Source organism: Rhinolophus ferrumequinum, chromosome 26 (assembly GCF_004115265.2).
Source record: "Rhinolophus ferrumequinum isolate MPI-CBG mRhiFer1 chromosome 26, mRhiFer1_v1.p, whole genome shotgun sequence".
In the NCBI taxonomy this organism is placed as follows: domain Eukaryota; kingdom Metazoa; phylum Chordata; class Mammalia; order Chiroptera; family Rhinolophidae; genus Rhinolophus; species Rhinolophus ferrumequinum.
The window spans coordinates 28829644-28852771 of NC_046309.1; the positions used below are offsets into that span (position 1 = coordinate 28829644).

General features: G+C 35.8%; 1 protein-coding gene across 2 annotated transcripts in view; it reads left to right on the top strand.

Moving 5' to 3' along the window:
- Nucleotides 1–2615: 2615 nt before the first annotated feature.
- Nucleotides 2616–23128, top strand: part of PPP1R3A (protein phosphatase 1 regulatory subunit 3A) — a 48791-nt gene continuing 28278 nt past the window's right edge. The window contains exons 1-2 of one of the 2 annotated variants that reach the window (XM_033099319.1): nucleotides 2850–3095; nucleotides 3374–3456. In XM_033099319.1, the coding sequence (XP_032955210.1) occupies nucleotides 2985–3095; nucleotides 3374–3456 (194 nt within the window). In that variant the 5' untranslated portion in view covers nucleotides 2850–2984. Of the gene's footprint in view, nucleotides 3457–23128 lie in introns of both variants that reach the window. The other variant, XM_033099318.1, reaches the window with a different exon arrangement.

Genomic DNA, 23128 nt, shown 5'->3' on the forward strand with positions numbered 1-23128 from the left:
GGCTGGTAGGGTTTCTTTACATGCTTTAGAGATGTTTGATCTGTGATATTGCATTTATCTGGGGGCAGCTCATGAACAGAATAATACAGGCAAGCTGGAAGGAGTTCATAGAGGACTAACAAAATGATAAAAAGCACTGAGGATTGACACGTGAGAAGAGATTAAAAAGATGAAATTACTCTGCTTTAGCTAAGTGGTGACTTAGAGGGAACATGTCAACCATCTACAATTACGTGAAGGTTAGAAATGCCAAAAGATAGGCAGTGATTACCACAAATCAAGGGAGTCATGCTCTGTGTGCAGGACCAATTAAGGAGGGGAAAGTTTAGCTCAAATAACAGGACCATTTTCTAATGTAGAGCTATTTTATGTCTTGTAAAGCTAAGTGTTACATATTATAAAGCCTTTGAAAAAGACAAAAATGAAACAAATTACAAATCATTACTTAATATTATATGTGTGGATTCTCTATACTATGTTTACTTGTCAATCATCTACCTTGTATCTTAAAAAATCAGCTTTTCACAAACACATATAGAAATAAAAATAATGATTGCTACTATACTACAGGTTTTGTACTAGAAATTTAACAGGCATTTCATCTAATTGTTACATGATAACAATTAAGGAAACTGAGAAAATTTGGCAACATTCTGAAGGTCCCTCAGCTAGTAAGTTCCAGATACAGGAGAGGAACCCAGGAGTCTTTATCTCCATTCCTCTGTTGTAACCACTGGATAGTTAAATTACATTAGTACATTATTATACCTGTAAATTTTCATTATTCCATTATTTACATGACTGTAGGTATTATATACTAATTCTAGTAAGTATTTTGTTACTAATTCCCTTGAATACCTAACAATATATTTTAGGTACCTTGGAATATGGCTACTCATGGCTCATGGTTATTACATTTGCAAGGGATAGCCATTTCCACAGCCATTTCCCATGCTTGGAAAATTCATATTATCACCACCCATTCTAGCTATGTGGATGAGGTAAAGCCTAAATAATTTCAGCTTCTTATTCTAAACACTACTCATTTTTAAATTTGAAAAATAATTTCTTTATCCACTATTTTATGTACTTCAAATTATCCAATAAGTTGTGATGTATTTACAAAGTTGTAATTTTAAAGAAATTATGCTATTGGGTTCTCTTTAAAAAAATTAATCACCTCTCAAACTTAATTTAATTCGAGTTGAATCTAAATTGAAAACCAACCTTGTTTACAGCTAATATTTCAAACAGAACAGAAGATTATGAAGTGAAGTGAATGAGTACCTCTTCCCTACAGCCTTCAACCTCTGCGTTTGAGATAGCCACTGCTACTAGTTTCTTTTGTCTTTCCAGGAATTTTCTATGCATATATCTGTGCACACCTTTTTTATTTTACTTTGCCATTTGTCTTGGTTATCTTTCTATATCAACACATAAAGTGCTCCTTTATTTTTTTAATGACTGTAAACATTGTATGATATGGGTGTAACATTATTTATTCAGTTCCCTATTGATGGATAGTTAAATAGTTTGTAGAGTTTTAAAAATAATTCTGACATTTATCTTTGCATACTTATCCCATACTGTTAGGGCATATTTTTAGCTGTAGTGCTTCAGGGTCAAAGCCTATGTGTATTTAAATTTTTTTATAGGTTTTTACATTAACACACACACACACACACACACACACATACACACACACATGAGTGTAAACAGGATGCTCACACTTTAAAACTTACACTGAACTCCAAGATGTCACGGTATCAACTTCTGCTGTGTGGGCGTAAAATGGCCATTTGCCACAAACATTTTATTCTAGGTAAATATTTTACTGCTGGGCCAGGCTCACTATTGCTCATTTATATTTTCAAGTCAATAACACATTACTTGTGCGTATTTTTCCATGGCTTAATGAAAAGAAATCTACTAATGTTTAAAATAATGGATTTGACTACTTATTTGTTCCAGGCTTCGGTTCACACTGTCTTCCACCTAGAAAATCCACCTCACTTCCATCTGCATGTCTATCTGTTACCTGCCCATCATGGTTTATTTCAAATGTTACCTTCTCCATCTAAATCATGTTTCCTTCTTCAGAACTCCCAGCACTTCTATTTAACCCTTTTACAGTTTACATTTTACACAGTCAGTTCCTTATAGTTGGGAGCTATTATTGTTATTCGGCACAGGATGTTTCCAGTTCCAGGAATCATCTTCTTCTCTCCTGCTGCACTTGCCTGCTCCAACGGGCTGAGTTAACTCAAACTGTACATTTAGTATTCTGATACTACTGTTATTTTCTTTTAAAATAAATGGTCCAAGTTTTTATTTTTTAATACCAACTGGTTAAAATAATATTTTTATTCTTAAGTTTTCAGATTTTCTAACACAGCAAAAATGATTTAAAATGTCTCTTTGGAACTCAGCTCAAAAACACATTAAACCTGAGAGTTAAATCTGAAACACACTGGTGAGAGTACCACGGATGCTATCATGTTAAAGGCCTTTGGAGGCCAGCTCGCATAGTTTACACGCCACGGACCTATTTATAGAGCTGACTCCTTGCAATGTCAACAGTAACGTTATACTTATTTTAGCCTCCGTATCTCAAGTATCAGCCTCTAGCAGTTGTACAGTTCTCCTTTATTTGATATCAGAGAGCCCAATGGAGCCTTCTGAAGAACCTAGTCAGATCGACAAAGATAACTTTTTAGAAGTTCCTCATTTATCTGATTCCCTTTCTGAAGATGAAGACGTTAAAGCTAACTTCAAGCCTGGCTTCTCCCCTCAGCCTAGAAGACGGGGTTCTGATTCTTCTGAAAACGTGTACCTGGACACTCCATCTTTCGGTGTGAGAAGAGTTTCCTTTGCTGACGCCTTTGGATTCAATCTTGTATCTGTCAAAGAATTTGATTGCTGGGATTTACCGAGTACTTCAACCAATTTTGACATAAGGAAGGACATTTTCCACCCAGAAGATTATGTTTTATCTCCACTATTTGACTTACCTTCTTCAAAAGAAGATCTTATGCAACAACTTCAAATACGGAAAGCGATACTGGAGTCAGCCGAGTGTCTTCCCGGGTCTACATGTATGAAGGGCATTATTCGAGTTTTAAATATTTCTTTTGAGAAGTTAGTATATGTGAGAATGTCCTTAGATGACTGGCAGACACATTATGACATTTTAGCAGAATATGTCCCGAATTCTTGTGATGGTGAAACTGACCAATTCTCCTTTAAGATTTCATTGGTTCCTCCTTATCAAAAAGATGGCAGTAAAGTTGAGTTTTGTATACGTTATGAAACTTCTGTTGGTATATTTTGGTCAAATAATAACGGCACAAATTATATATTGCTTTGTCAAAAGAAAGAACAAGAGCCGAAATCTGTAAAACCTCGGGAAGAAGTTCCTAATAGACAAATAAGAGGCTGCTTAAAGATAAAATCAAGGTGAGAATATATCTTACATTCTTTACTCTTCATAATCTTAAAGTTTTTAATGCTGTTCTTTGTTTCGTGTGCTGTAAGAGATAGCCATTCTGTTTAAAATATACTGCTTATGATGTATAAAACAGTGCTGCTAGGCCTTGCCAAGGTCAATGCTATTCAAGTAACAGCACTGTGTTACCTCTCCTCCAAATATAAGGAAAAACATGGTATAACGTACTAACTGAGGAGGGAGTACAATGCTTTCTGAATTAGTATAATAAACTGCTTAAGTTCCAACCATGGAATCTACATTCTTAACATGTAAAACTATTTACTTTGCCATTTAAAGTACCTTTATTTTCAGCAGTTTTTAAATGTCTTTGCTATACTTCAAAGCATGTCTGATTAACATAAAATTGTATTTCAATGTACCTAGTGTTCAGAAATTCTTAGGCTTCCCCAAAAGCTGCAACAAACTTTTACTGACTGATTGAGTCATACAGGGATGTTTGGAGTGATACATGTTAAGTTAGTCATAAGAACTATGACTTTAATGATGAACTAAGAGAAAGACATAAGCATCTGAGTGATGTATGAATTACAGGTAAACTGTATAATATAAATGAATACAACAAAATGTAACATGGAACACAAAGTAGTGTAAAAGTAAATGGAGCAGAATAAAAAAAAAATGACCTAAATAGAAATGAGGATATTCAGCTTTATAGATTAGAGATTTGGGATATGACCCCTCATTAGTAACCCTGCTCTCCTGTTAATACGAAAAATAAAGAAAACTGGCATTCAGATCTCTCCATTGCAGAGTTGGCTGATTTCCATGACACTAGGTTAGTGGATAAAACATCTGGGAGAACGTAAGTCCCTCCTGCTTCCCAATGCTCACCTAACCACAGGCAAATGTTTGATTATCCTCTGGGTTGTCTGCCCTGCCACTATGCCCAAAGATTCTAGTAACTGTACCAGAAATAGTGTAATATGATGAAAAAGAGTCAAGACACCCAGCTTCTGAGCACAATTAAATACTAACCTAAGCAATGACATTGGGAAATTTTTAACTTTGTTCTTTAATGCCTTGCTCTATTATATGGCAATAAATGATAACTACTAAATGTGCAATTCTAACACATTAATGAACTAAATATAATATAGGTGGAAGCAAGTCAATCATATAAAATATTTCTATTTTCATTATCCTTTAAAAGTCATTTGAAAGATTGGTTTACTTAACTTTGTGTATTATGCCAATTTTCTAAGTCCAAAGAAAACTCTCTCAGATTTTAACTGATGCTGTTAAGAGAAATAACATAATCATAATCTCTACATGTGCTAAAATAATAATCTAGATGTTTATGAAATTACTCAGCAGCATGATAACTAGATAGACAAAATAAGTGCAACACTATTTAACAAATTAATTTATATAGCGCATAAACATACACATTACTTTACAAACAAGATCTTCATCATGAACATCTATTAAACATGCTGCAACTTGCTCTATTTTAGAGGAAAGCAAAATTTAGAAAAGGCACAACCTTACTATCAAAGAGCTCATAAAAGAAATAGTGTTTAACTCGGGATTTTTCTGCAAGTTAAAGATGCAGTTTTAAAATTACAAGCAATCATACTGAACTATGCTATAAATAGGGGATTCCTTTCTTTGATGGACCAAAGTTGACCCGATATCAAGAACAAAATGGGCAACTAATAGGCCTAATCTGCCCCAGTCAAGATATCACTGTAACTTTTAGTCGAAGATAACGTATGACTATATATATCCATACACACATTTGTATTCAGAACAGTAATCATTGGACTAATAGCGGACACCATTCAAGTTTTAATATTGCTTTGGGGAAAAAACCTGAGAACTAAACCACGAAATGGTCTAAAGGCCTGTAAAGTTTCCTAATGAGTTATAAAAATGGAAAAAATCTCTCTCCTTCAAAACCACAAATACATTTTCTGTACTTCTATAAGTTAAAAATGACCAACATAATTCAAACCACATTTTGCAAAAAGCATTTGCCTCTGGAGGAGACCTTTTGTGCTGAGTTTCAGTCCAACTTGAATTTTTACATCTGATTTATATACCACTCAAAATGGAGCGTATAAAGGAAATCCTGACAGATCCTTAGAACAGCATGTGCCATAATAGAATATTTATACAGCTTTTCCATGATATAATTTATATGCAATGGGGTTTCACATATTCCCAAAACTCACACAAGAGAGCATTATCAAATTTCTAAATGAATATTGCAGTTGGATTTCATTGTGAAGAATTTGGTTAGGGAAAAATAACACACCTTATTAGTGTTATTTTACAAAATGTGTACTTGGCTAAAATAAAAATGGACTAATACTTATTTTACAAAAAATTTCAGCTTCTAAAATATCCTCCTCCCTCTAAAGAGTTACAGAATCTAAACAGGCTTTTGATGAGCATTTTCATATTTCCTGTGTAGCTTAATTTGGAGATCACTTCTTTTGGAAGATAAATACAGAAGAGAAATTTATGTGAATTTTTGCTTCAGACATGCAAATAGATTAAAATAGAGTATAATATGTCAGAGTTAAAATGAAAATAAAGTTGTCTTAAAGTAGAGAGTAACATTTAACTTAATTCTTGATACCAAAGTTAATTTGCTATCGGATTCCTGGAGATCATATGTTCTGAAAGTTTCAATAATCCCTTCTAATAAGGACAGAATGAGCTGTGAAGACACACTCAGTAATGTGGGACTTCAGTTATGTCAATCACCCTAGGCACTGTGTTTTTTCCTATGGAGATTTTTTTTCAGGTCAGAGATCGCAAATCTCCATCCATGTTGATATGGTCGTCTATTTTCTTTGATGTTTGTTAATCTATCTACTTTGAACAAAAAGAAATATCTAGAAGGAGAGGAAAAAGAGTCACATCGGCATGTGACAGAGTGACCAGAGGTATTTAATTAACCAATAAGGCATGATCATGAGATACTTGATAAGGGTCACCACATATCTGGCACTGGGGTATGTGTTAGCAAACTAAGCAGATTTCTGATCTGCATCTTGTGGGCTTTATTTCAAAAGAAATGACGTTGATAATTAACATTAAGTGTACATAGATAAAGAAGCTAAAAGTAACATGCAGCAGCAGTATAACCTCAAAGTTAAAATTATGGGTTTTAGTTAAATATATCTGGATCTGAGTCCAAGCTTCATACATGCTAGCTGTACAGCTTTGAGCAAGTTAAATTTTGTTTCCTCATCTGTTAATTGGGAATAATAATAGTACTACCTCATGGGGATTGTTTGAGATTTACATGAGCTAATGCATATAAACTTTTAACAGTGTCTGGCCCATAGTAAGTTATCAGTAAATGTTAACTGTTGTAAAAACACAACACTAAATCTAGCTTAATTTAAGTGGATCTGAAAAACCCTAGAAAGGTTCAACCTGGCCCAAAATTCCTCTCCTCTTTCAGCGTTCCTAAGTTTTTAGCTTTGGAGAGCCGCCATTTCTCTGTCTTTTGCAATATTTTAATAAATAAGTAAAGCCAATTGAATTGCAGATTTTCTGATATGTGTGTCTTAATCTGGAGCATCTTAAATTTGGAAGAAATCTTAATGAGTATTAAAATTTCCATATTTAATAGATGAAAAAGTGGAGGTCCAGATCAGAAGTAGTAAAAAAGGCATCAATTTTGCCTTTTTTGGCAAAATTTACTGGGACAGACATGCATTAGTCCCAGTAAATATAAACTTAGTAGCTATGTGTCCATGCATATTACTTTATTTCTCAAAGCCTCAGTTTATTCATCTGTAAAAAGGGGTAATGATGTATGCCTGATTTTGTAGTGGTTAAATTAAAGTAAGTGAGATTATATTTTAAAATTTTTGGTACAGTGTTGGGCATATACAGTAGTCATCAAAAACAAACTATAATTTTCATCATCATCATTATCAAATCTTGTTCAGCTAATTTCCTGATTCTTGAACTTGCATCACTTCCCAGACATCACAGTTACTCTTGTTCAGGTTCTAAAACTCATTTCACAAGTGTTTATTAAGGGCTTGTGTGTCAGGTGCTATGTTGTTAGGCACCGGTATGCCCTGGGAAACAGAGCTGGAAACATGACCCTGTGAAGACCCGAGAGGCCCAGAGGGAACGCGCCTCACAGGGGCTGAGAGCAGTGCAGGGAGAGAGAACACCACAGCCCAGTGCTGATTCCTAGGGAGTACAAGGGAAGCAATAGCTAAAAGGAAATAAGGACCATTTACATTTCGGGTTTTCCAGAATATGGGATCTATAACTGATCTTGTGTATTGGGTAGGGGAGTGAGCTTTTCAGCATCTTTTTTTACCCGCAACAGCAGCTAAGTGTACGTTCGCAACCATTGGGTCCACAGACTGACTTCATCTGGTTTTGTATTTTATTAAGTGATATCAATTTATTATTTTAAGTAAAGACACGACATGGTGTAGGTGTTGCGTGGTATTTATAACTTGGCCAGGTGAATGCAGATAAATTCCTGAAAGATTTTAATGCCAAAAGAGAAAATTGATGAGTGGTCAATTTTTGTACCAGTGGATTAGAACTAGGGAAAGAGAGAAATACCTTCTAAGACATGATTTTAAGATTACACAGAGTTTATCTTTCAGGGTGGCAAAATAGTAAATATGTGGCCAAGAAAAGCACTGGAAAATTGGGCACGAGGTATGGTTGTGCTGCATGTTCCGGTGACAGCCACTGACTGGGCTGTGAGAGTCCTTCATTTACACTTACAGTATAATCTGGGGTCCTGGAAATAGTCCAAAGAGGTGTAAATAGCCCCATGAGGCCTTTCCGACTTAATGTATTCCATAGCTAACTTGTTTTGAGTCCACACTAATTGTGGAAGCTGGGTCTGTTTAAGGGAGGGAGCTCTGGCAAGGCCATATGGAAATATAAAACACAGCTGCACAGGACCCGTCAGGAAGACTTTGGAAGCTGCCAGCTGGTTGACAGCAAAGAGCCAAATAGTTTAGAGTTTCCTTGGAGGTCTACCAGGGCTTCATGGCTTCCTGGTTTTGTGAAAATCCATACCGTTCAGCCTAGACTTTCCCTGGAGGAGTTTTGAAATTTTTCTGAGAGAAGAGGGTCTCGTCATTCAGGGTTTCTCTCAAGCTCTAGCTGAAGGGAGTCGGTATGGATGCCATGCCTCATGCATCGTCTGGGATAGTCTGAACCTAACTGCCCACCTAAACCATGGAGCAGGGTGCAAGAACTCTGAGCCCACAAAGCTCCAGGCAAAAAAGTGATTGTGAAGTGGGACAGGTTTCCACCGTCTTCCAATTCTGCTGACTGTGACTCTTGTCCCTGTTCTAAGTTTTTACCCAACACCCAATAGGAATAACAAGGAGAGCAACCTCAGGGCACACACCTGAGGCGAGCCCAAGTGCCCATGCCCTATCAGACTTAGAAGACCCTCTCTACTCTGACACCTCACTTAGAAACTGCCTGAAAAAGAAAAAAAAAATATATATGTATATATATACACACACACACACACACACACACACACACACATATGTGTGTGTATATAGATATATGTGTGTGTTCGTATATGTGCATGTAAATATGTGTGTTTATGTGTTTGCACACTCACATGTAACACACACATGCACGTAAAATCCCCTCTTTAAATGCAGACACCTCTAGGATGTCAGGGGCTATCTCTGTCTTACACAGATTAATATCAGTTGTACAAATTTACTCTGTCTGTGGATTGAGACAATGGAAATGGATAATTTTAGAGCAGAAACCAGTAGGAGGCTGGAGGCAGATTTGAGTGCATAGATGTGGTAAGGGCTCTGAAGAAGTGTGAGGACCCTGAGGGTCTGGAGTGTGCATGTGTGTGTGTGTGTGTGAGCGTTTGGTGTATTTGGGAGGGTGGCGGATTGCTAAAACAATGAGGCATAATGGAAACAGCACAGGCTTTTAAATAGGGCAAATTTAAGCTTTCATTCTAATTACTAACTATGTAAGCTTGGATAACTTATATTTTGTATCCATTTTATTCAGGCATAAAATAGGGATAGTAATTTCTACTTGGCAGAGTTGCTATAAGAAATATATTAGCTAACATATAGAAGCATCTACTCCAGTTGCTGACACTTTGTAGATTGCATAGATGATAAATTTCACATTTTAAAATCTTGTGTGTGGCCAGTCCTATGCCCAAGACTAATGGAGAAAGAAATGCTTTTCCCCCCTCAATATCATTCCTGCTGTGAGAACCCAGGCTAATACAAATAGTTTCAAAATTAGTTATGTTACAGGTTCAATAAGCTTTTCATCACTAACCAGGGAAACTAATATTTATGGCATTGCTTTTATGGGGGGAAATTATTTCCAAATTCTAGCAACTTCTAGGTTACAAAAAGATTTTGGAATATCAACTATTCATGAGTTGCACACTAGGTACTTTTTCTTAATGAACTACAACATGTTTTTTCTTAAAATAGTTTTTCTAAGGATTGTCCTTTTCACTAAATAATTTAGTTGGCTACACACAATTTCACCTTATCATCCCTGTATATCTATGAATAAAAGATAAAATTGAATATTATATAATTCTTTTCCTCCAAGGAAATATATTACATACTATTGCATTTCTGCCGTTCCTTTGCTTTAAACCATTTTCTGTACCCCACAACTATATAAAAACGAAAAGGCTTCTCAGAACATACCTCTCAAATCTTTTCACATTTGTATTCTGCTTCTCTGATAGCTTTACTTGGTAATTGGCATGGTTGTGTTATTATGTATTTTATAAATAATAACTGGTTTTGAAACTTCATCATACTATTCTGCTGTTTAAAGATTTTATGATAAATAGCTAAATTAGACTGTTCTACGTTATTGTTTAGTGAGAGATTAATTGTACATTAAACAAACATGTCTTAGTAGATTTTACTATTCCCTTCCCCTCAAGTTACTCTGAAAATGGTCTGTCTGTGTTCAGTGCTATTCAAAGCACAACCAGAAATGGAATTCTAACATTATAAGACAAGGACTATCCTATGTTCAGTTGTGGATTTGAATTTTACTTAGTCCTTTTAAAATTTGCGGTAGTCAAAATGATTAAAATATACCCCACCCTCCAATTTATATTTGTAAAGCATGGCGAACAGTAGATGCTTTTCTTAACTATGTGAAAAAGATTTTATAGCCCATTCAACACTGATGGTATTCTGATTTGTTTAACAGGATAATGCCATGATGCAAACCTAAAGGTTCTAAATCTATCAGAAAAATTCCAAGTTGATTTTCATTCTTAAAAACTACTGTGGATGTCTTCACACAATTACAAATCACATAGAATTGCTTAGGTAAATTTCAGCTTCATAATCCATATGTAAAATGAAGCTGAGCAAAATGCTCATAGTTCGCTAATATCTTCTTTTGAGAATTAATGTTTATAATTATAATTTCATAATATATTGTTACAACTTAAATTTTCTGAGTACTTAACAATAGAAAAATTGCAGCGATTTTAAAAATCACATCAGGTACAGCTGAAAAAGAATATAATCTTCACATATAATCTTAAGTAGGTGTATAAAACTGTTGCATTTATTGTAAATAAAGTATTAATCATTGTTTCCGATGGTTTCTGAACAATTTTCACTAAATTATATTGTTGTAGAAGAGACCATCTAATTTTATCCTTTGCTTTCAGGCAGATGATTCTGAAAATTACTCAAGCCAAATGGCTATAAATTCTCTTCTTAATCATATCCTGGGAAGATTGTGTTCTTCGGGAATGTATTCTGTAGGAAATTCTACGTCTTTATGTAGCCATCCATATTATTCTATGTCTTAGACTTGTCACTTGTTTACTCTGATTCTCACTTGAGTTAAACGTTGGAGTCCCTTTCCTTATACTTTAAAGTTAAGTAGAATTATTTTGTTTCTGTCACTGATTTCTATTTTCTATGTCAAATGACCCCAATAACTTTAATGTTTTCCCCTGAGATCCTAACTAGTAAACTAATAAAAAAATCTGTAGTATTTTAATGCAAAATTCAGAGAAGATAAAGCTCATCACCAACTGAATTCTCTTAAAGGGTGAATTATATCGCTATTATGAGGACTGTGCTTTGCCGGCACTGATATATCAAGGGGCAGGGCAGTAGGTTAATAGCAGGCCAGCTAAGGAGCTCTCTGTCTTTAGCTTTAGGTTTGAGTATTGGCAGTATTAATATTGTCACTGTACCTCCTATGTGAGTCAGAGAACGGAAGCAGACTCCTTTACAAAATTACAAAATTTAAAGTACTTCAGAATATCACTCAGTTTATTTCTCAATTCCACCTAAAAAGATGGCTGTGTTAGAATTTTTGAAGCCCTCTCAGACTAATAATGAATAATTAAAAATACTCGTTACACTATTTTCTAGATATCTAATTTTTAAATAAAATTTCACTCAAGAACGTAATTGTATGAGTAAGACCTTGAAAAGAAACCTTGGATAGATTTGTAAAATTCAAATATAATGTAGACCAGTTGAAAATTGGTTATAAGTGTATACTATTGTAGAAAGGTTAATGCTGTGTCTACAAGGAGAATGCACTTGACTATATGCTAAATTTCTTGATGTTTGTGTGTATGTGTGTGTGAGTGTGTATGTATGTGAATGTGTGTGTGAGTGTGTGTGTGTGTGAGTGCGTGAGTGTGTGTGAGTGAGTGTGAGTGTGTGTCCTTGTGTGAGTGTGTGTACAATTTGAACTAACAGCTCTGTGTTCTTGTCAATGAATACGTGCAGCGGACTGATACCTCAACCAATTTAGTAAATTAAACATAGGGAGCAGTATAATTAATACGGCCCATCTACATTCAAATTATCCCTGATGAATTGATTTTCTTGTGAAAAAAATACACACATGAGCTTTACTTAAAATTAGTATATATGTGTATGTAATAAATATAAAAAAGGCATTCTTCAGTTAGTTCATTTTTTCCTAGTATTTTATATTTTCTGTTAGTAATATCTCACTCAAAGCTAACTTTGGCAAACCAAGTTAAGTTTTTAGACAATCTAGTTATGAACATACAAGGCATTTGTTTACAAATCCCATACAACTCATGTAGTTCAACAGGACCCCGACTCCTATTGGTGATTTACCCATATTGTAGGACTTGCTTTTGCCCTTCCAATCTTTGTTATGCTTTCTTTAAATTACCAGTATTTCTAGCAATATTTTCCCATCCATGGAGTGGCTACTCATAGGATACAAAAAAGAAAAAAACTTTCCCTAAACAAGCGTTGCTGTTTGCCATATTTGCATCTGATACAATTAATTTATTAGCAAAAGACTGAATGTTTATCAGATTTTTTTCTGTCTGGAAAGAAAAGGACTTTTGCCATACAGCCCTATGTATCTGGTTAGTCAAAATATTTACAATACTAGCACTTACAATACAGTGGCCTTTTCCTTTAGGTTTGAGTATTGGCAGTATTTGCATAACTTTTATGTATGTGCGATCTTCCCAAGTGGACTGCAAGCTCCTTGAGGTGAAAATGGTATATTACTCTAAGATCATTCCCCATAGTGACCAATACACAGTTTTGCACATGAAAAGCTCTGAAAAAACATTAAAGGCAACTCGTCTTTCTCGTTGATATCGCTGAGGCTTGGTAAAATGCAAAAGTAAGTTCTGAATAATTAAAGAATGAATTATGTTTATTATAGTTTTAATAATGAGTACTTTTATTGTTTTCAAAATCTTTGAAATCAGATGCCTTCTGGACATCTCCGTCTAGATATCCAAGTGGCAAATTAACTCCCTTAATGTCCCCAAACAAAGTTGCATTTCTCCTCCAATCTTAGTTCTTCTGCTTTTTCTTGATGTTTTGTTCAAGTCATAGTTATCATTCCTGCCGTGCAAATAAAAAACTTCGGCATAAAAACAGATTCTCCTTTGCCAATTCCTATCCATTCTACAACCACCATTCTGTGGAGGTAATGATTGTTCATTTGATGAAAAATAAAAATTATTTAAAAAATCGAGAATAGAATAGAATGTACAAGGACTATATTTACATATTATAAGAACAGATAAAAGGGAAATTTTTCTCTGCAATAATAACCATGTATTTGTTCTTTAAATTGACTCAAAATTAAATATAGAATTGAACACATTAACCATGTAACATCTTGTAGACAGTCTAAATTTAGATGTTGCTTTCAGTTACCAAAGTATCAATGAAGGATCAAATTGAGAAATAAATTAATATAGTCTACTATAGGATACTCTCATTATTGTCTTTCCTCCTTTCCAAAGTCTTCTAAAGAGCTGATAAATTGAGTCACTACAATTTTACTGTTAGGTAATGTCAGGTAATATTAACATCTCACATAAAAGAAATACTCATTATTCAGCCTTTGACATCCTTTATACTGTGGTCCAGATCAATGGGACCAGAGCCAGAAAAAACCAACAGGCTGAGTGATATAAGACCAAAGGCAAATATTGTGTATCCACTGATCAGAACTGAGTCATTCATTCTTTCTTCTTGCCAGGGCCAGCACCAGGGCCAGCACCACCAGGACCAGCACCAGGGCCAGCACCACCAGGGCCAGCACCACCAGGGCCAACACCACCAAGGCCAGCACCAGGGCCAGTACCACCAGGGCCAGTACCACCAGGGCCAGCACCAGGGCCAGCAGCACCAGGGCCAGTACCAGAGCCAGCACCACCAGGGCCAGCACCACCAGGGCCACTACCAAGGCCAGCACCAGAGCCAGTACCACCAGGGCCAGTACCACCAGGGCCAGTACCACCAGGGCCAGCACCAGGGCCAGCAGCACCAGGGCCAACATCAGGGCCAGAACCACCAGGGCCAGCAACAGGGCCAGCACCAGCGCCAGTACCACCAGGGCCAGTACCACCAGGGCCAGCACTAGGGCCAGCACCACCAGGACCAGCACCAGGGCCAGTACCACCAGGACCAGCACCACCAGGGCCACCACCAGGGCCATCACCAAGGCCAGCACTAGGGGCAGTACTCCTGTTAGTGCCGCTGCTCTGGTGGTGCTCATGGATTCTGACACCAGTGGATCTGGGCGTGGCTGTTGTCTTATCTGCTTTCTTTACCTTCCTGACTTCCCTTGACTTGCATTTTGCCTCTACCAGATTCCTCCTGTGTACTTAAACACTATTAACTTGTATACACTGTCATCTCTCTCTTCAGATTGCAGTCTTGGTTTTCCCCTACATGAAACCAAACAACACAAACGTTTAACCTTAAAATCTAAAAAAAGGTAGTGTGATCAATCTGCTACAATCTTTTTTATTTTGATATAATTTTATATTTTAAAAAAATAACAGGAAGAATATGAAGAATATGAAGGCTTCCCATATTCCTGTATACAAATGTTTTAAAATCATATAACAGAGGGATCCAGTTGCATTGATGCATGTAGGCAAAAGCTTTTACTTTGGAAAACTTTAAGAAGTGGTAAGTTACTAATTTGCTGCTAATTGCCTATTTTGCACAATATAAAATACATTTAAAATGTTTTCTGAAAATATTAACAAACTCAAATGGAAATAGCACTAACATGAGACATATAATGCTTTTAAAACTTTTAAAATTATATTAGTTTTTTATGACAATAAGATTTGGAAAACAAATATATATTTTAAGAAATTAGCAAAATAATTATATATTTCACATGGTAAAAATAATACATTCTATCTATAATGATCCATTAATTCATTTCTTAAAATATTATTTTTAAGCTTTCAATTACAGATGACATCATATTATATTAGTTTCAGGTGTACAACATAGTGATTAGACATTTATATAACTTACAGAGTTATCACCCCAATAAATCTAGTACCCATCTGATATCATACATAGTTATTACAATATTATTGACTAAAATCCTTATGCTATACTTTACATCCCATGATAATTTTGTAATTACCAATTTCTACTTCTTATTCCCTTCACCTTTTTCACCCACTGCTCCCCACCCCTCCCCATCTGGCAACCATCAAAATGTTCTCTGTATCTATGAATTTCTTTCTGTTTTGTTTGTTTGTTTATTTTGTTTTTTGGTTTCCACATATAAGCAAAACCACATTGCATCTGTCTTTCTCTGTCTGATACTCTACTCAGCACAGTACCCTCCCGGTTCATCCATGCTGCCACCGATGGCAAGATTTCATTCTTTCTTATGGCTGAGTAATATTCTATTGTATATATGTACCACCTCCTTTTTATCCATTCATCCATTGATGGACACTCAGGTTGCCTCCATTTCTTGGTTATTGTAAATAATGCTGCAATGAACATATGGATGCACAGATCCTTTTGAAGTACTGTTTTGGGTTTATTCTGATAAATACCCACAAGTGGAAATCCTGAGTCCTTCTTTGTCTCTTGTTATAACCTTTGTTTTAAGTCTATTTTGTCTAGTATAAGTATTGCTACCCCAGCATTCTTGTTTGTTTGTTTCAATTTACAGGAAATATCTTCTTCCATCCTCTTACTGTCAGTCTGTGTGTGTCTTTCGATCTGAAGTGAGTCTCTTGTAAGAAGCATATCGAAGGGTCTTGTTTTCTTATCCATTCAGCCACCCTATCTTTTGATTGGAGCATTTAATCCATTTACATTGAAAGTAATTATTGATAGATATGTAATTATTGCCATTTTATTATTCATATTTCTGATCTTTTTTTTTTTTTTCTTCTCAAAGAAGTCAGTCTAACATTTTTTTGTAATACTAGTTTGGTAGTGATAAACTCCTTTAGCTTTTTCTTGTCTGGAAAGCTTTTTAATCTGTCCTTCAATTTTAAATGACAGCTTTCCTGGGCAGAGTAATCTTGACTGTAGGTTCTTGCTTGCTTTTCATCACTTTGAATATTTCCTGCCTGTCTCTTCTGGCCTGCAAAGTTTCTGTTGAGAAATCAGCTGACAGTCTTATGGGAGCTCACTTTTAGGTAACTAAGTGCTTTTCTCTTGCTGCTTTTAAGATTCTCTCTTTGTCATTAACTTTTGGCATTTTAATCATGATACTTGCTGTGGGGCTCTTTGAGTTCATATTGCTGGGGACTCTCTGCACTTCCTGGGGTTGTACATCTGTTTCCTTCACCAGATTAGGGAATTTTTCCATCATTATTCCTTCAAATAGGTGTTCATTTCCTTGCTCCCTCTCTTCTCCTTCGGGTACCATTATGATGCGAATGTTGGTACACTTGGTATTGTCCCAGGGGCCCCTTAAACTATTTACATTTTTTTTAGATTTTTTCTTTGTTCTGATTTTCTGCGACCCTATTTTCTAAATTGCTGATTTGATTATCTGCTTCATCTATTCTCTCCCAATATATCAACATATTCTTTATTTCTGTTATTGTGTTCTTCTTTTCTGACTGGTTCTTTTTTTTATGTTTTCTGTCTCCATTTTTATGCTGGAATCTTCTCCCTGGAATCTCTTAGTATCTTTATAATCAGTGTTCTGAATTCTATGTCTGTTAGATAGCTTTTCTCCATTTTGTTTAGTTCTTTTGCAGAGCTTTGGTCTGTTTTTTTATTTGGGACATGTTTATTTGTCTCTCCATTTTGGCTGCCTCCCTGTTTGTGTTTCTATGTATTAGGTAGGGCTGCTATGTCTCCGGGTCTTTAATAGAATGGCCTTATGTAATAGGTGTCCTGTGGGGCCTAATGACACGGTCTCCCTGGTTAACAGAGCTGGGTCCTCCAGGTGTCTCTTGCTGGGATGTGGGTGTCCTCCTGTTGTAGTTGAGCCTTGGTTGCTGTTTGCACATCAATGAGAGGTAGTGACTCTTGGACTCATTATTTGTGAGGACTGACCATGACTATAGTTAGGAAGCAGTTGTGTAGGGTCTGACACTTCAGAGCAGAATTCACTTTAGCGGGGCTCTGGTGCCTGTCCAGGTTGCCCTTTGAGTGTGTCATCTGTGTGGGTGGCCAGGTGGTGCTCAGGTGCTGTCCAAAGCTGGCCACCACACTACATTCTAGGGCCTCCTGGGACGGGTCCCGCCATAAGCAAATTTCAGCCAAAGCCTATGCCCTGCCCAGGGGACCCTGGCATAAACCACAAAGCAATCAGCAGATGGCTGCCACCCAAACTGGGATTTGAGGTGCCTTACCATGCCAGGCTGAGAACAAAGGCTGGCTGACTTGGGGCTGCTCAGCAAGAGGTACAGGATATGCTGAAGCCAGATGCTGCTTGTTTGGGGTTTGTGAACCTTTGACAGATATTAGGAAAATCTGCAGCATGTACCAAATCAGGCCATTTGTATGGAAGAGCCACTGGAAGTTGCTTAGGTGGGCCTGAGTGTTGGAGGTGGAGGGGCATCTCAGGGAATCACCAAGGCAGTGCCTAACGAGTTAGTCAGGTTGATGGAGACTCAGATATGGCAAACAGCTGCCTGCATCTGCATGTTAGGAAGGATGGGGGCTCAACAAAGAAACAATGGCTTCGCTGGCTCCTCTGTCTGGGAGAATGATGCTCCTCCCCCACCTCACCCTGAACCCAGACAACTCAGTTCCTCCCCATCTGTCCTTGGTGCCTTTCAAGCTGCTGCAGTGCTGGAGCTCAAAGCAAGTGAGTCCAACCATGAGTTAGTCCATGTGCGGGCCCATTAAGAGGAATGCCTGGGATCTAGCCACCCTTGGTGTCATTCATCCACTGCTTGGAATGTAAAGAACTATGGAACTCAAACTTGAAAAGCAAAGTTGGAAAAGAATTGTACAGTCTTGCTAGGCTGAGAATTTTGAACTTTGGTCTCTATGCTCAAGGACAAAGTAGAATTCTAGTTATTTTAATCCAGAAAGTGTATGCAGGGTAAGTTAGAGATAAAGATATGAATTAGGTTGCTAACTGTAAAAAGGGAAATTGAATGTAATTGTAAATGTTGAGTATAATTTTCCTATTTTTTCTTTATTTGTTCCATTAATTATATTAAATTAAAGATTCTCATTACCTTGAAAAACCGCTTTTGACATTTATGAATACCACCATATTTATGACTCTATTTTGGGTGTATCATGGATTAAATTATCTGTTCTATGTTCATAATATTTTTTATTTATTGCCTCTGGAATGTTTAAAACACAGGTTTTATCCTTTGTTCATTATCAATATTAATTATTAAATTCTGCTATCGGTCATCTTTAACATAAATAAGTAGATATGAATTATGCCACAGATTTTTGTATATTTCTACACTTATTTCATGGGTGATTCATTCTACTACTTTCATCATGCTTAGAAGAATTTATGTTTGTATTTAGTTTTGATCCCAATTGTTCCTCTAAAAATCTAAGGATTATATTTCAAGTTAGTGAAAAAGATTAGCCCAGATATCTGAATCTTTTTCCTCTTGGATGAATACGTAAAAATTACATTAATATGTTTTCTTCTATAATACCAATGACTTCAAGATTGAGAAGGTATGGGTCTTGGTTGACATGAAATAAAAATAATCAAAATATCAATGACAAAACTGTTACTATGCTCTTTTGCTTGTTCATTGATGGGAAGTAAAAAAAAAATCAATGACTTGAAGAAATGAATGTAGAATCTTTATGCATTCAATAAATATTTATTGAACACATACTATGTGCCAGGTACTGTTCTAAGGACTGGGTATACATTTGTGGAAAAATGACAATCCCTGTTCTCCTGTAGCTCACAGTGTAATGGAGAGAAAACTAATAAGTAATAAACATAAAGAAGACATAATTTATGTTAGAAGATGATACATGCAAGTGAGACTATAAAATGCAGAGCAGCATAAGAAGAGTGAGGACTAAAGACTGTATTTCATTAGAAGAAGACAATTCATTAGAGACTTGAAGAGAATCAGTCATGAAGAAATTTGGGGGATGAGAGTTCCATGCTGAATGAAGCAACCAGTGCAAATACACTAAGCAAGTTCCTTTCTGTTTACCTGGGGTTCTCCTGCTCCTTAAGTCTCCTACAGACTCCCATAGGACAAGTCAATACTCACAGCATCCCTGAGAAAAAGGGGGAGTGCAGGAAAAGCATAGACAAAAACATGAAATCTCACATATCAGTGAAATCATGTGGTTCTTGACTTTTTCTGTCTGACTTATTTCGCTTAGCATAATAATCTCAAGATCCAACCATGTTGTTGGAAATGGTACTATTTCATCTTTTCTTATAGCAGAATAGTATTCCATTGTGTATATATACCACATCTTCTTTATCCAATCATCTATTGAAGGACACCGGTTGTTTCCATGTCTTGGCCACCGTAAATAACACTGCAATGAACATCAGAGCACATATATCTTTACGGATAAGTGTTTTTAGTTTTTTTTTTTTTTTTTTTTTTTTTTTTGGTAAATACCCAGAAGAGGGATTGCTGGGTCATATGGTAATTCTGTTCTTAGTTTTTAAGGAACTTCCACACTGCCTTCCATAGCCACTGCGCCAATCTGCATTCCCACTAACAGTGTAGGAGGGTTTCTTTTTCTCCACAGCCTCTCCAACACCTGTTATTATTTGTCTTGTTGATGATAGCCATTCTGACTGGTGTGAGGTGATATCTCATTGTGGTTTGTATGTGCATTTCTTTGATGATTAGTGATGTTGAGCATCTTTTCATATATCTATTGGCCCTCTGTATGTCCTCTTTGGAGAAATGTCTATTCAGATTCTTTCCCTGTTTTTTAATTGGGTTGTTTGTTTTGTTGTTGTTGAGTTGCATGAGTTCCTTATATATTTTGAATATTAGCCCCTTATCAGGGGTGTTGTTTGCAAATATCTTCTCCCATTCAGTTGGTTGCCTTATTATTTAGTCGATGGTTTCTTTTGCTGTGCAGCAGCTGTTTAGTTTAATGGAATGTAATTCCATCATTTATTTTAGCTTTTCCCATTCATTTATTTTAACTTTTACTTCCCTTACCTTTGAGTTCAAATTCATAAAAATTCTCTTTGAACCCAAGGTCCATAAGTTTAGTACCTATGTTTTCTTCTATGAAGTTTATCGTTTCAGTCCTTATGTTTAGGTCTTTGATCCATTTTGAGTTAATTTTGGCACACTGTGACAAATAGCACTCTAGTTTCATTCTTTGGCACATGGCTTTCCAATTCTTCCAGCACCACTAATTAAAGAGGCTGTCTTTTTCTCCATTGTATGTTTTTGGCTCCTTTGTTGAAAATTATCTGTTCATTTTTATGTGGCTTTATTTCTGCGCCAATTTTATTCCATTTGTCTGTGTGTCTGTTTTTCTGCCAATACCATGCTGTTTTGATTATTGTTGCCTTGTAGTACAAGCTAAAGTCAGGGAGTGTGATACCTCCAGCATTGTTCTTTTTTCTTAGAATTGCTTTAGTTATTCAGGGTCTTTTGTTGTTCCATACATATCTGATGATTTTTTGTTCTATTTCTTTAAAAAATGCCATTGGAATTCTGATGAGGATTGCATTAAATCTGTATATCGCTTTGGGTAATATGGCCATTTTAACTATATGATTTCACTGATATATAGGATATAAAACTAAAACCAATGAAGAAATAAGACAAATAAAGAAACAAAAACTCATAGACACAGACAATAATTTAGTGGTTACCAGAGGGTAAGGGGGGAGGAGGGTGGTAGATGAGGGTAAAGGGGATCAAATATATGGTGATGGAAGGAGAACTCACTCTGGGTGGTGAACACACAATGTGATATATAGATGATGTACTACAGAACTGTACACTTGAAATCTATGTAATTTTACTAACCATTGTCACCCAATAAATTTTAATTAAAAAAAATATTCTAAACAAATAAAAGAAAAACATGCAATCACCACTTTGTCTTTGACACCAATATCTTTTAGGATCCCTTTCTCCATTCTCTGGCTGCCCAGATCCCCATATGCTATCTGCCAGGATCATCTTTTCCAATGAGTGACCCAGTTGCAATTTTGTTTTAGTGAAGGTAGAGTTGAGTTTTAGTTAATCTAAAAAGAAATGCCACATTTGAGTTATCTTAGTGAGCACCAGATAATTGTACCTATCATTATTTTTATTTTAAAAATGTTTTGATTATTCTGAATATAGACTATTAGTATTATACATGTCAGATAAGTTTGTGTAAATTGGTACTTGTGAGAAGAAAATTTTTTACCATAAAATCAACACCATATACATATAAATCAAGCAAAATATTGTAAAATGATAATTCTGAAAGATAGTAAGTGTAGTTTTGCAAGTGCCTTCACTTACCAAATCAGGGAAAAAGAAGACCACAATATATGTGGTCATGGTATTTTTATATAAAACATTCTCTTACATATGATAAACTCCAAATACATTAAACTATCAACATTATTCATGAACTTACATTTTAACCATTAAATTGCATATTCTTCCTTTTTCAGTAACTGTCACCTCATATGTATTATTTTCACCTCAAGACTGTAATTGTTTCTTTTATGGGATCTAACCTACTAGTGTCCTTGACAATATACTTTATGGTGCTCACACTTACAATAATTGTTTGAGCAATTTGCCAAGTAGTGCTCCTGGACAACATTTTACTAGTGCAGGTCTAAATATTCACAAACATGATCATTTTTATGATGAGCAATATAGTTGTTAATGTAGAAATGATGACTGTCTCTTACCCCAAACAACACTGGGTTTCCTTTCAGTTAAAAAATCATGAAAGAAAAAAACATGAAATAGTGCCATTTGTGACAAAATCCATCCAAAATGGATGGATTTTGCAATTATTATGCTAAGTGAAATAAGTCACACAGAAAAAGTCGAGAACCATGACTTCACTGATATGTGGGATATAAAACTGAAGTCAATAAAGGAACAAAACAAACAAATAAAGAAACAAAAACTCACAGACACAGACAATAGTTTACTGGTTACCAGAGGGTAAGGGGTGATAGATGATGGTAACCGGGATCAAATATATGGTGATGGAAGGAGAACTGACTCTGGGTGGTGAACACACAATATGATATATAGATGACGTACTACAGAATTGTACACTTGAAACCTATGTAATTTTACTAATCATTGTTACCCAATAAATTTTTAAAAAGTAAAATTAAAAAATAACAAATTTAAATTTACTGAAGTATGGACATGTAATCCCCATGATGTATGAGAATTAATTGTTTTATAGACCTAACAATAGCGGAAGTACAATCCATATAAAATTTACATTAATGCTAGTCTGTTTGATTATGTGTACGCTCTCCTTCCCACTCCCTATGGAAAATATTAATAGCAGAGTATTTTTACTGCAGGACTTAATTTCGCACCAATATGCCTTCCTTCATATAGTAAAAGCCAGTGTAGAATAGAAGTGTAACCAGGGTTTCTCAAAATTTGGTGTATATAAAAGAGAGAAAATAAGGCACCCATACTCACATCCCTTTACAAAGACACTAATTTCATTGGTCTGGAGCAGATCCCAGTCATATATATTGTATACATACCGGGGGTACCAAACAATGTACACAAGTGGACACTTTGGTCAATGTGGCTCAAGCAGTAGTTCGCCATAATCAGAAGTGTCTGGACGCTGATGGTAACCACTTTGAGCACCTCTTGTAATTGCAGAAGACAAATGTGACTTGTATTCATCTTTTGTTATTGGTATATATTGAGTATTACAATTTTAATAG